This window comes from Mugil cephalus, chromosome 4, assembly GCF_022458985.1.
Source record: "Mugil cephalus isolate CIBA_MC_2020 chromosome 4, CIBA_Mcephalus_1.1, whole genome shotgun sequence".
Taxonomy (NCBI): domain Eukaryota; kingdom Metazoa; phylum Chordata; class Actinopteri; order Mugiliformes; family Mugilidae; genus Mugil; species Mugil cephalus.
The window spans coordinates 1,397,864-1,411,237 of NC_061773.1; the positions used below are offsets into that span (position 1 = coordinate 1,397,864).

The 13,374-nt window shown below is 40.4% G+C and overlaps 1 protein-coding gene across 5 annotated transcripts in view; it reads left to right on the forward strand.

The window, feature by feature from the left end:
* Positions 1 to 3,302: 3,302 nt before the first annotated feature.
* The window catches only part of scn8ab (sodium channel, voltage gated, type VIII, alpha subunit b), a 43,844-nt gene continuing 33,772 nt past the window's right edge, over positions 3,303 to 13,374 (forward strand). For 2 of the 5 annotated variants that reach the window (XM_047582244.1, XM_047582240.1), the window contains exons 1-2: positions 3,304 to 3,526; positions 7,041 to 7,378. In XM_047582244.1, the coding sequence (XP_047438200.1) occupies positions 7,097 to 7,378 (282 nt within the window). In that variant the 5' untranslated portion in view covers positions 3,304 to 3,526; positions 7,041 to 7,096. Of the gene's footprint in view, positions 3,527 to 5,051; positions 5,775 to 7,040; positions 7,379 to 13,374 lie in introns of those variants that run through there. The other 3 variants (XM_047582241.1, XM_047582243.1, XM_047582242.1) reach the window with 3 other exon arrangements.

The window sequence follows — 13,374 nt, forward strand, 5'->3', positions numbered from 1 at the left end:
ATTGATTCTTTCATTGTTTAGGTATCTTTTAAACATACAGTTATCCTGTATAGTTGTAAATATCAATAACAGTGTGCAAAATCAGAGACCACTGCAAAATTACCAGTTTCTCTGATATAACTATTTAAAATTAACTTATTTTTTATTGAATAGACTACATTTCTCCCAACTTCCACATTAAAATATTCTCTTCTCCCGAAAAGCTAAAGTGTTTTCTAACCTCAAATAATGCAAAGAAAACTAGTTCATACTCATTTTAAATACCAGAATACTAATGTTTAAACTTAGGAAGAGTTTAGAAATCAATATTTAGTAGAATCACAGATTTCATGCGTCTAATTTGATGGCTTGGCTCCATCTTCCTCTTGATCACGTTCCAGGGGTTTTTAATGGGGTTCAGGTCTGGAGACCATCACCAAATTTCACAGTGGGTGAGAGACACTCTGGCTTGTAGACATTATTAGACGACCAGGTGTTGGGAAAGCTGAACATTGGACTGATCAGAGAAAATGACATAATCCACTCCTCTATGGTCTGACTCTTCTTTGCTTCTCACTGACAAAGGGCTTTTTTCTAGCCCATGCACCCCTAGGAGCTTGTTTTGAACCGTTTGTGCACTCTACCCCAGCTTCCATTTGCCATTCTTTTTGTAGGTCGCTTGATGTCATCGTACGGTTGCTGAGTAACATTGGAATGAGTTGATGGTCAGTGAAGAGACGTTTCTAACCTCTGCCACTCTGTGGCTTTGTTGTCCCCAGTGTCTACTGCTTCACCTCGTTCTTATGAAGTGCTATCTTGGACATTTTAAGGATGGAAGCAACCTGATGCTCATTCTCTCTCTCTGCCTTTTCTTTTCAACTATTTTCGCATGGTTAAAATTTTTTTTTTAGTATTATTATTATTATTTTATTCCAGTTACTTTTGAGGTACTACTAGCACTACTAGCATCAAGCTGGTCTGATTGTAAGAGGACAGTAGTGACCACAGCAGAGTTTTTTTTTCATATACTTTTCCTCGTTATATAAGATTTGGCTTCGGTGACCACCTAATCAGTACCTTATTAAGTAGAAGTAGTGTGCTTGTCTTGGAATTCAGCAGACACTGTAATGGGATTGCTGCCGTACATGTAGAAGTGTTTGCGGTGATGATTTCAGAATAATTTACACTAGTCTCTTAATTTTTTTCAGGAGATGTACATTCACTGTATAATTAAAGGAAAATGAAATTTTGTATATCTTCCGTTTGAAAAATTATTTTTGTATTCTGTGTCGTCATATGTTCTCGAGTACATATGGTAGTGCAGCAATATTTGTAGTTATTGTGTGAATCTTGTCAGTGTATACGTAGCACAGTGGGACAAGGAGAAACAGTATTTCACACCACTGAATGTTTTTATAATATAGAAGTGACAATAAACTCGACGTGAAGAGATATAATTAAAATAGGGACAAATGTACTAATAGTTAAGGTGCCTTAAGCTGGGGCTGAAGTACTGGGCAAACCTCAGTGGTTCTGATAGCACCTTCCAGCTTAGTGTACTTTGAACACGAAGTTTTATTGTCATTGTCCAGTAAAAACCAATAAAATACAGTTTGGCAACTCTTTGGTTTGGGAGCAATAAAAAGTAGTATCAGTACAAAGATAAAAAAAAAAAAAAACTATAACAGTTATATGCAATAAAATTTGAGTTTCCTTTCCAGCTAACGCAACATGAAATGATGAGATGCGTCTATAGCACAAGTCGCAGATAGAAAGTCTGTGTTGCAATTCTTTGAGCATTATACTTTATCAGGCAAAATGTCTTTACCGTACAAAGTAACCCGCAATCGGCCACGTCTGTCAGTAGATGCCACTGAGCTTACTAATGCGTACTTTCTTTTTCTCAGAACATAAAAAACTGTTGATTTGGTCTCTTTTAATGGTTTGTTTTGTTTAGCAGACTAAAGATGGCCTGTTCTGTTTTACTGAATGAAGCGGCATTTATAGCGGTGGTCCTTACTCTCTGTGGTCTTCACTATAGTCCATCCAATTTTAGTTTGGTGAGACTACCACATGTAGAGTAGTAGAATGTATTACTGGCCAAATCAGTCCCCTAACCTGAGTCCACCTTACTGTGTTCACATTGCCTGCAATGCCAGCACCTTTAAATGAAACTAGATTAATTAATTGAATTAAATGAGTCATTGACACAGTCTGTTGAGTACCACTTAGAGGAACACCACTATATTTTATATTCAGTGAAGTTTGTTCAGTTGTCATTAACTTTGAGATGTTCAAATCTCCCATGATACAGAGGCAGAACAGGCAAAGTGTCAAAGTCCTGCTACCCAGTGATTGGACAGTCACTGTTTCTTTATATGGCTGTGTTTTTGCTCCACAGCTGAATGACTTTAAGGTGCAGTTCTTCAATATTCCACCAGATAGAGGCATTGTTGGAATACAGTCAAAAAAACAAAACAAAAAACAAACAGCCCTTATGAAGTCCTCATTCCCTCTATTTGAATAGACTAATTTATACTAATATAAGCCAAAATGATTGTTTTCAGTGACTAAATGTGGATGACCATTTGTTTGTAAATACACACAGAGAAAGTTAAGAACCAGTGAACTTAATGACCCATATGTTATTTTACCGGGAAAAACACAGCTCTGTTTCATACCCAGTTCATTAATCTGCTATAGTTATGCTATATTTTTCCTCATCACTAAACTGCCCAAATATTTATTTTATTGACTTTAAATTCAGGACTAATGTGACTGATCAACAATCACAGAGTTTTAAGTTTTACAAGTATAAACATTAAAAGTAGTGGGGAGGCTTCTCTCATGGGTTGCTGGGACATTTGAATACAACATGACAACGTAAAATACAATATAGGTACATTATTGATATTAGGAATACTGGTGGTAGTGGTTCCAGACTGGTGGTTTGAAGTAAGCACCCGACTAATAACACTACAGTTTTTTGTTTGTTTTCTTATCCTTTCTGACTCAACCTGTGACAAACCTGGTCTAGTCTTTTTTTTTTTTTTTTTTTTTTTTTTACATAGCAGTTTTAAAACAATGTCATAAATTAATGTTTAGACCATTGCTAAACACCACTGCAATTTCAAGGTTGCATAAACTCTCATTATAGCCCCAGAGTTGCATCGAATGTGTATGACGATAACTCCAGGTCTAAATCTAAATCTTACATCCACGTAGATTTCCTTCTGTATAAAAAATATCAAGATCAAAACACATATGCAGGCAATTGCAATACCAGCCTCTGCCGGAATATCACTGACTGTTGTAACAGTGTTTTTTATGCTTACGATGCTGCGGTCTCTTGTCCGTTATTGAAACTAAAGGCATTTACCGACACTCCCTAACAATTTGCTGAGAGTCATCAATTATGCAGGGTAGCCGCACGCACTGGGAAGGAAGATAGCAGCAACAATATGGCGACAGCCGCAGTTACTCCCGACTCTTTTCTACATCTGCAGTTCAGTGACAGCTGTCCGGATTTGTGTTAATGCGAGAAAAAGTAAGTAGACAATCTGTTTTCTGCTTTGTGTGATATTCTCCGCCGCGGGATGGATCTCAGTCCCACTTTGTCGACTGACTGCATCCCAGTGCCGCAGAGCGGTCCCTCTCTCCTCAGCATCTTTTCCTAGCGTCTGTGAAGGGCTCTTTGCCAGTACATGGGCTAATGTGATAGCGAGGCAGTGGGCAGAAGTAGGAAAGATGGGATTTTTAAAGGGGCGAAAACGCGAATCTGTGGTGCTGCACGGTAGAAATTAGGGAGACCGGAGATTATTTGGGGAGTTGGCCTGCCGCTGCATGGAATGACATTTCCCTGTGTCAGACTATGAAACATACGCATATGGGATACAGAAGTGAGACCACGTCAAACTTCTCTAAGCGCCGACAGCAGCCGGGGCTGGATGCTGGATGTGTGCAGGACTAATGCGTCGCTCGCAAAAATCATTTTTAGGCAGCAGTTTTTTCTCCACCATTATTTTCTAACTATGGGTAGTTTTACCCCCCACCCCCACTCTCTTCGCTGTCTCTCTCTCTCTCTCTCTCTCTCTCTTTCTCCCTCTATCTATGCCCCTCTCCCTCCTTCCTTCTTGCAATCTCTTTGGAGACTGTATTGCGTGAGGATGTAGGTGCGTCTTTAGTTTGGCAGTCCTCAGAAGGCACCGCGGCACCTTATTCTGGTCTTTTCACATAGTCTCTCACCAATGGAAAAAACAGCTATTTCACATCATGTAAACCGGCACCACAAGCAGTCTCCGATCTATGTCGCCTAGTCATTATCTATACGGGTGTGGTATATAGCATCAAGGCCATTTTTAGTTTCTGGTTTCCTTTTTTTTCCCCTTCTTGTAAATAATTTCACTCTCTCTGCTGTGTAAATTGGGTTGAGCTGGCTTTGTACTGAGCTCAGGCCAGGGATGAGTTGTCAGGACTTGTGCATTCAACTGACCTACTAGGAGTTAGTTACAGCCTATAGCAGCAATAAACCACACTGCAGTATTTTAGGCTTTGGCCCTATAGAACAGCGGCGCGCCTCGGTGTAAAACAGTGGACTTTATACAGAGCACTTCATAACAGCGTTAAGACACATCATGTGGGGGTGCGGGTGGTTTTCCTGTCACAAAGAAACGCTGATCTCCAAGAAGATATGTATTTTGTCAGTGTTCAGCTCCACTATATGGCTGCCTAATGGCGCTACACCATGTACAAGCTTTCTTTCTTCCTCCCTCATCTCTCCTTTGATCATAGCTCATCGAAATTTAAGTCATTATGACATAACTTAACTTGAAATCGACATCCACAGTGATGTGAGGGGTCATTTGAGGCCCCGGCCGTTTATTTGCTCAGTGATGCCGGACATGGCTCTGTTGTGATGCTCTATATCTGGGCTCAGATGATATTTAGTGGCAGGCAGCACTAAAGGCATCTGCAGGAAATGAAGGATGAAGTTCTGTGCGGACCCATGTGACTTCTGATGCAAGTCTACGCCTTTACGCCTCCTCCTAGCAAGCACATAGTCTCCATCAGATGTCAGGTCATCAGCAGAGTGTGTGGAGCTGGATAAAGGCTTTTTTCTTCTTTTGTTTGTTTGTTCCTGGAGTGCGGCTGCGGTGCGTTTGGATGTCTTTTCTCCGCACAGAGGACGCAGCGTCACGGCACTTCGCTTCACTCCGCTGAACAGGACATTCAAAAGCTTATCTCTTGTTTGTTGTCGGAGTTGTTAGTATTCCTTGCCACCCCGAAAAAATTACCAAACTCAAAACGGATTTATCCGAACCAAGAAACCGGGTTTTAATCGAATCCGTGCCAGCCCTGTGCGCTTTTAGGATTCTCTGTAAATGATGCAAGAGTGGCCCGAGCAGCATTTTTTCCAATTAAAACCTCTAGCCTAAGTGTTTCATTTCATTCAGTTCTTCTCACATGACCCAGCGAGTCAGTGGAGATCGAAAACATAAAGCAGCATCTGCAGAAATTCCGCCTCTCTCTCCTTTCATTTCGGCTCTCCCTGCGTTATGTGTAAAGTGTCCATACACTGCTGGTCATGCTATTGTATTCCGGTTTGAATCACCTTGACGGATCAATTAATGTAGCACTGGTGGAAGGAGACTTGGAGGTTGTGCTGGGTTACTTGAATCGGACTTCAACCCCCTCCGTTTTCTCGAAGGAACTGGGTTGTTGTTGGATAACGTCTCTGCCCGTGGAATTCTTCTGACTTCTTTTTTTTTTTTTTTTTCCCATTTATTCATCTCCAGGTCTGTATTCTTGTCATTGCTCCCTTGAATGTTACTCATCCCAAACTGTCTGAACTGTAGTTTGACTGTCTTTCAATTCCTCATTCATTGAATAACATTGCAGTAATTTGCAGAATATCCTTAATTCATCAGTCCAGAATAATATTTGTAAATCATTTCTTTACAAATTCTTCTGTATATACTCATGGCTTTGATCATTATTTTTGGATGTAAGTCAAATCTGGGGACATTTGTGCCTCTTTTGCTTTTTTTTTTTTTTATTACTGTAGATGGACGTTGTTGTTTCAGCAGAAAACAACATAAAGTGCTATTATCCCCATTAAAAGTTGATGCATTTTAGAAGTCAGCTCAGCGTGACAAATTGTTGACAAATTCTGAGTTTGAATTTCCAAGTCGCATTAATTCATTTGCTTCTTCTGCAGTTTGGATCAGTGAATAATGGCTTATAATCAAACTTAAGTTTCTTTGGCCGGCCTGTTAGCCAAGTCCTGCCCAGCTTTACTCTCACAAGAGAGATGTCTGGGCCTCTTCAGCTTGTTTACTTGCTTGCTTAGCCTGGCCAAAGCCTATTGTTTCTACATCAAAACATTTAATTGGGAGCTGCATAGCTTACATACCTGGGTGTCTGTTCTGCCAGTAGTGCTACCGACTCATGTTGTAGGGTGTCAGGGTTTCCACAACAACATGGAACTTTAACCATGTATTCAAAAATGCTGCACAGCATGCAGTATACGGATATGTATCTTGAGAGATAAATATTACCCATCATCTTTGAGTATAAACAAAAGAAGAGAATATTTGACGGGTGTCCTCGGTGTGTTGAAGTTGGGGTCACAGAGGTGAGAGCAAAAGGGAATTGAAAGCTGTCTATGCCTGAGCTTAGCTTTTGAGCATCCAGAATCGTTCCTTAGTCATTAAGGTTGATGGAGAGAGCAGAAATAGTGCCTACTGGCCCATGTTTCAAATGTTTGCACTTTTTTCTGCTTTATTTTGCTTTGTGTGCTTTCTCCTGCAGATCTAGTGAATTATAACTGTGAGGCTCTGAGCAAGACAGGATCCAATAAAGGATATAAGTTATTCAATCATACCTTCAATCAACCCTTTATTACCTGCTTTGTGTTATTAATAAAATAATAACAAATGAAAAACTAATTTTAAAGGATTACGTTTTTATGGGATTTTCTCTTGTTTTCCGTTTCTCTTCGCTCAGTGGCTTTCCTCACTCTTCCCACTCCTAATCACTCTGTATCCATCTCCTCTTCTCAGAGCTGGATGTCTGGGATGGAAAACAAATAAAGAGGAAATAGCTGCAGGATGAAAACATGGCCGCACCCCTTCTTGCACCCCCAGGACCTGACAGCTTCAAGAAATTCACCCCTGAGTCGCTCGCTAATATCGAGAAGCGCATCAACGAAGAGAAGAACAAGAAGCCACCCAAGCCCAGATCGGACAGTAGTCACCGTGACACATCTGACGACAATGAGCCCAAGCCCAACAGTGACCTGGAGGCTGGGAAGAGCCTGCCGTTCATCTACGGAGATATTCCTGATGGAATGGTGGCCACACCACTGGAGGATTTGGACCCATACTATCTGAACAAGAAAGTGAGTTATTATACTGTGACTCACACTGCATCTTCTTTACTGTAGTTTAGAGCATTGCCTTTCAATTTTCAAAACCACCTTTAAATCTTAGTATGTCTTATTGTCATGTCAAATCATCTGCACTGTAAACCAAGCATGCAATACATATGGGCCATTGCACATCCCTGTCATATCTCATATCAGTTCAAGCACAATGGAAGTTATTGCACTCTCTGTACAAGTATCATAATAGCAAACATGACCTTGAGGCATTTTTAGTACTTTTTTTGTCTCCGATGCTGAGACTTAGAAACAGTTTCTGCATTATTTGGGTACACGGTAAAATTATATAAGCCTGTGAGTTTTTTTTCTTTTCTTTTTTTTTCTTTTTTACTACACCTGTATAATGAAAGCAGCTGAGGCAGAGGGACATTCTCTTGTTCTGCTGCTGCAACGCTGCAAGGTTGCTGTGTAATGCAGTTTCTGGGCAGCAGTTAAGTCTCATATTAGTTTGTGCATTGTTGATTAATTGTGCGCATTAATGCGTGATAAATGTAATTTAACAGCTGGAGCAGACGACACAATTGGTTTTTATTTTTTTATGCTATCACAGCTAACTGTATTTGTTCAGGGCACAGTGCATTTTAAATGACATTTGTTCTGTCAAGATGGCAGGAGACCTTTATAGGTAAAAACAATTGTACTGTAGACGTGGATATTTAAGTAAAATGGAGACCTGGATAAATTATTCATTGCCATGTTTGCTTACACACTGTAACTGTATCTCCATTAGAATATAGATAATAGTTCATTTTTATTTTTGTTTAGTTTCTATCCTAGTCGTTGATGCATGTAAGATATGTATGCATTCTTCTTAGTGAATCATAAACAAGGCTAGCTTCTGCCCTTCCTATAGCTGTAAAGGAGGAACAAGAAGAAAAGGCAGAAGACAGCAGGAGGGGACAGGAAGTGGAGAGAAAAAGGGCAGGAGCATGCTGTAGTACCCTTAGCTGTGCATAGGTGTGGAGCAGCCAGGCTCCTGTGTAGAGGCAGTGATAATGTGAAAGAGAATCTGTGGCCTCTACAGAAGCAAGAAGCCCAGTCAGCAAGACTGGCAATCTCAGCGAACAGCACTCCCTTGTAAGGGCGGATGAAACTATCAAGTGCATTTGCCTTTTGTGATCTATTGATCCACAGTCCTAGTTCAGTGGTGGCCACAGGAAGGGTTTCATTCTTGTCTTATTATCCTTCCCGTCTTTGCTTATTGGCCAGTGCATCCTTCCTTTACCTCCCCTCGTCTTCCTCTGCAGCGTCCAGGTTTGGTGATTAAAGGGGAAAGTCCTCCATATCACGGCCTCCACTGTGCAGGAGCTATCTGCAACCACTGATAAAATAATTAGTTAAAAATTACATGATGATTTGAAATGAATGTCTATTGGGTGATGCATAAACTACATATTAAATATAAAATGTTACAGTGTTACAGGACAGTTGTAATGGTTTTAAAATTGAAATTGGATTATTTTATGACTTCTAAAAAACTTTGTTGTGTCATAATGGACATGTCATAATGACTCTGAAGCATACCAAGGCCTAAAGGACATCCCACACCCTAAACACGTTGTGCAAAAGCAACTGAACTTCAATTAAAAATAGGATTCACATAGCACACTGGCTACTTCTACGTGAGTGAACAAGCTCTTAAAAGCACAGTTTTTGTTGTTCATGTGTGAATTATTATAACAATCTTCAACAGAACATAAAAAACATACTAATGCTGGTTAACATATTAAACAAGTTCATTAAAATCTCTTAATGAATCCATGAGATAGACATCCAGGTTTTTAAACAGTAATTTCAATAAAGTGAGTCAGCGTATAGACTCCCCACCTCTTTCTTTTCTTAGTCTCTTTTAAAATGTGTAATGTGACATCTATGTTATCCTTTTGAGGAGCAGCCCTTAAATGTCTGTTCTCTGTTCACACCAGTGGTGCAGTTGTGACTATGGTTCCTGGGTAAACTGACCATTTTCATGGAATTACTAAACAAAAGTACTTGTACTTTATTTCTCTACTTAGTAAAGATCTGCTGACTTCATCACACCTATCTCCATCTTTCCCTGATTTTCTTTTTTATCCCACTCAAGGAAGTGTTTCTAAGTATATTTGTGCTGTAGTTTGAGTCCATTCCTCCTGTTCTGTCGGAGTCCTCACCTCTCCAGGCTGCTCGTCTCCTCTACTCGACCGACAGTCATTCAATCGCTCACCATTGCACTGTATGTCAATTAGTGTGTCTAAGTGTGTGTGTGTGTGTTACCGGCAGCTGCAGGAAACCTGATCACAGCACTCATGCATAAAAGAGAGGAAAGAGGGGGCAGTGGTGAGGAAGAGAAATGCAGCGTTGCAGTTCTGGTTTTCCCCTGCGATGGGGAGAGCACTGCCTGGGCTTTTCAAATGTCTGATGTGATTAGGCTATGTTGAAGCTCCTGTGGTCATACAGGAGGAGCAGAATGAGATGGATGGAGGGCATGCAAGGGTTTTAGCCGCTCTGCTGTGCATGTGCACATATGGCGTCTGTGTAGCAGGAGGATCTCGATATATATACATGGAAGTAGACTGAAGATGATGACACTTTAACTGATTGTTTTCTACTATGTAAAAAAATAGGAGAGCATCATTTTCTTCCTGAATGTGTCCCTTTGTCACATAACAGCAGTGTGCAGTCGTTTTCGTACTGGCTTTCTGCACAGCAGCAGCTACTAGTGGGCACACAGGGGGAGCTCACGGCTAAAGCAGCAGTAGCTTCTGAAACTCAGCATATAATACTGTACACACCCTTACAATATATCCCTATTCGACCATCTCTGGCTCTCTGTGCATCTCCATCCATTACTCCCCTCTTTCCTCTTCCTTTCCACCGCCTCCTCTCCGATGTTCTTTCTTTCAGGGTGTAGTAAATTAGAACGAGGGGCAGGCTTTAGTGCTCTGTCTGAGTCCTCAGTCTCTGATGACACAGCATCCTCCTGTGCAGGGCTGAGTGAGAAAGGGAAGGGTGGGTGTAGAGTGAGGGTAGGGATGGGGGGGGTTGAGTGTGCAGTCACTGCTAGCCAGGTTTGTATGAAGATGGAGGGTGGGGTAAGGGGTTGAAAGTGGGTTTCTTGCTGCAAAGTGATAGGTAAAGAAGTGGGATGACGCATTTGGATGATAAAGTATAATCTTTAATTTGTCTGCAAAATATTTAACCATGACATTACTGCCCCTCTCTCTAGTAGCTCAAATGTACTGTAAATACATGTGTTATGTTTGCTAATAGTAACACTAATGTATTTAAATTAATTCTAATCTTGAGATCTGTTTTGCTACACTTTTCAGCAAAGTGAATCTTGAATACTGCAGAAGCTGAAAGTATTTGATGTGGAATTAGACGTGCGACTATTACAGCAATTCTGACTCTAATAAATGATTTGACTACAAATCGAATCGGTTAATTGACTAAATGTTCTCCTCTTTTCCACAATAATTTTGAAATGATTTAATTTGCCAGTTAGGAAGGCTAAACATATGGCCAGCTTTGTGAAGACCTAGGTGAAGCTGGGGTCCTGGGATGATTAAGACAAGTAACAACACCTTGTGATGTACTCTGTATTATCCCTCTGCTTAGATCTTACTGAGCTTTACAATTCTCTTTTTGTCGGTTCTTCCCTCCTCATATCTTCCTCACTTTCTCTCTCTGCTGCATGCTACTCCTCCCTCCGTCTCCCGTCCATCTGAGGTTTGGCTCTCTCCTCTCTGCAGCTCTTTGGCTTTCTGTTCTGCATCACTCCCCCTCCGTCCCCTCGTCTGCCTGCCTTCGTCTCTCTTTCGCTGCTGTCCCGTACCCCTGCAAGCCCCTCTCCGTATCCCTGCTCCACTATTCCTCCCCCTCACCCCTACACACAAACATAAACACACACTCACACTGTCCTTGCAGCTGCATTCTGCCTCCTGATTCTTGCATAAGTATCTTTTATTTAATGCTCCTCTGAGAATTAAAACTATTTCTACAGCTTCACAGCAGATATAGCTTTGTACAGTGAATCCACATCTGCTGAGTCATGTGTTTGTGCATGTGTGTGTATGTGTATTTAACTTATAAAAATAGCTATAGCTATAATCAAAAACTGCCAGTTGTAAAAATAGTAGTGATGAGAATGTTAGCTAAAAGCAGTCTTGGAGAACCATAGCTAAATGCAGTTTCACCAAATATTTTTGGCCACTTTAGGATCAGTAAAAATATCTGCAAACTCACTTAAAGGCTCCATTTGGTTGATAAGGAGTTAAACAATCCAAAAAGGAAGAAGGTGTTTTATATGTAACCAAAAGGATATTAACATTTAGGGATCCAAAAAAAATTTTCAACAGTGCATGTGTCAATGAATTCCTCAACTTCAACACTGCTTTACTTTGGCAACCTTTCTCCACTGGAAGAATTCTGTCTTTTGACGTTTTGCTGACTTGGTCTTCTAAAATGGCACAAAGACTATTTCACTTAGGGTTTAGTCCTGTGGGCCTGGTTTGCAAGCCTCTCAGAATAGTTTCTCTTGTGTTTTTGGTGTGAGTATCTCTCCTCTGCATAGCTTTCAGTTATATTGAACTTGATGACGTGACCTAAAGGTTAAGTTATGCCAGGTTTTGTTGGACCAAAACCAGTTTAAAGTGCTTCAAGAAATGTTGATCTAATACCTAAAAAGATGAGGAGATATACTATGTTATTAATCTGTGGTGTGCCTGGGATCATTCTGTTGATTCTACCATGTACTGCGGGTGGATGGAAAACCAGACCTTAACTCATAAAATGTAGTGTGAATGTTCACCACCGGGGTATTAAAGCGAGTAGGAAAGATAGCTGCTGTATTTCTTGCGTACTGTTATTCATCTTAACAATAGAAGGAGGCAAACTGTCATATCAAATCCTTGAGGAATTCGTTGGGGGCTGGAAATTCAGTGTTACTGGACACTGGAAACTGTTTGAAAGTAGGAGGGCTGATATGGGATGTACCATCAAGCTCATTACATGTTCAGTTACATGCACCGTGTGAAAGACTGCCACTTTCATTTTATGCTACTGTGTTCAGTGTTTCATTTGTGTCCTGTCCACTGCAGTCACTCTATTGCATGTTCATCCACACATACTAGTTTACTTCATGTTTTATGTCTGGGTCTGTTTGCAGTGTTTGGTGACAAGTGAAAATGTCAGTTCATTGGTAACAAGTTGCCTTCAATTCAATATTTGTCAGCCTTCTTTGAGGAGTTTATCTGCGCAAGTCATTCAATTTGGCAAAATTAATAACTGGCATGTCATTTAATCACTTTCATAACATCCAGACATTGTGTGGGCATTTTCAGGTGGTTTGATTGAAGGTGAATGTTTAGTTGGGGTAATGGGTGCTTACATTCAAGAGATGCTGGACTTGTGAGTTCTTCCCAACTCTTTAATACGTGCATATTGACTACACTGTTTATCCACTTTACTGTTTGTGTTATGTTGTGTCCTCTAGTAAAGTAGGTGTAAAGTTTGCATCAGTTTATGTTTCAAAGACTCAACTTGTGTTTATTTCATCTAGAATTTAAATTGCGTCGTGAAAACAACCCATGACAATGAAGGAAATGATTCCTTTGGTATTTACAAGGTTCCACACTTCATTGATTATGGATTTATGTGGCAGATGATCAATTAAGGAAATTGCATCCCTCATTGTAATCAGGCCAAGTTGCCAAGTTTGCGTCAGCAGCAGATTTTTGTCTCCCAGTCGGCACAGTTCATTGAGTAAATGGAACATCTTTCGGACCATCACAGACATCTTGTGGAGTGTCTTTGTGGAATATTCAAATGTCCACAAACAGTAGAGGATGATCTACATTGAAACTCACACTGAATATGGACAAGGCAGACGTTTTTTTCTAAAATATAAGTTTCAAAATATCCTCTGCAAATCCACAGGACTTATCCAAGGCAGCAACTTATTGAAAACAGTTAAA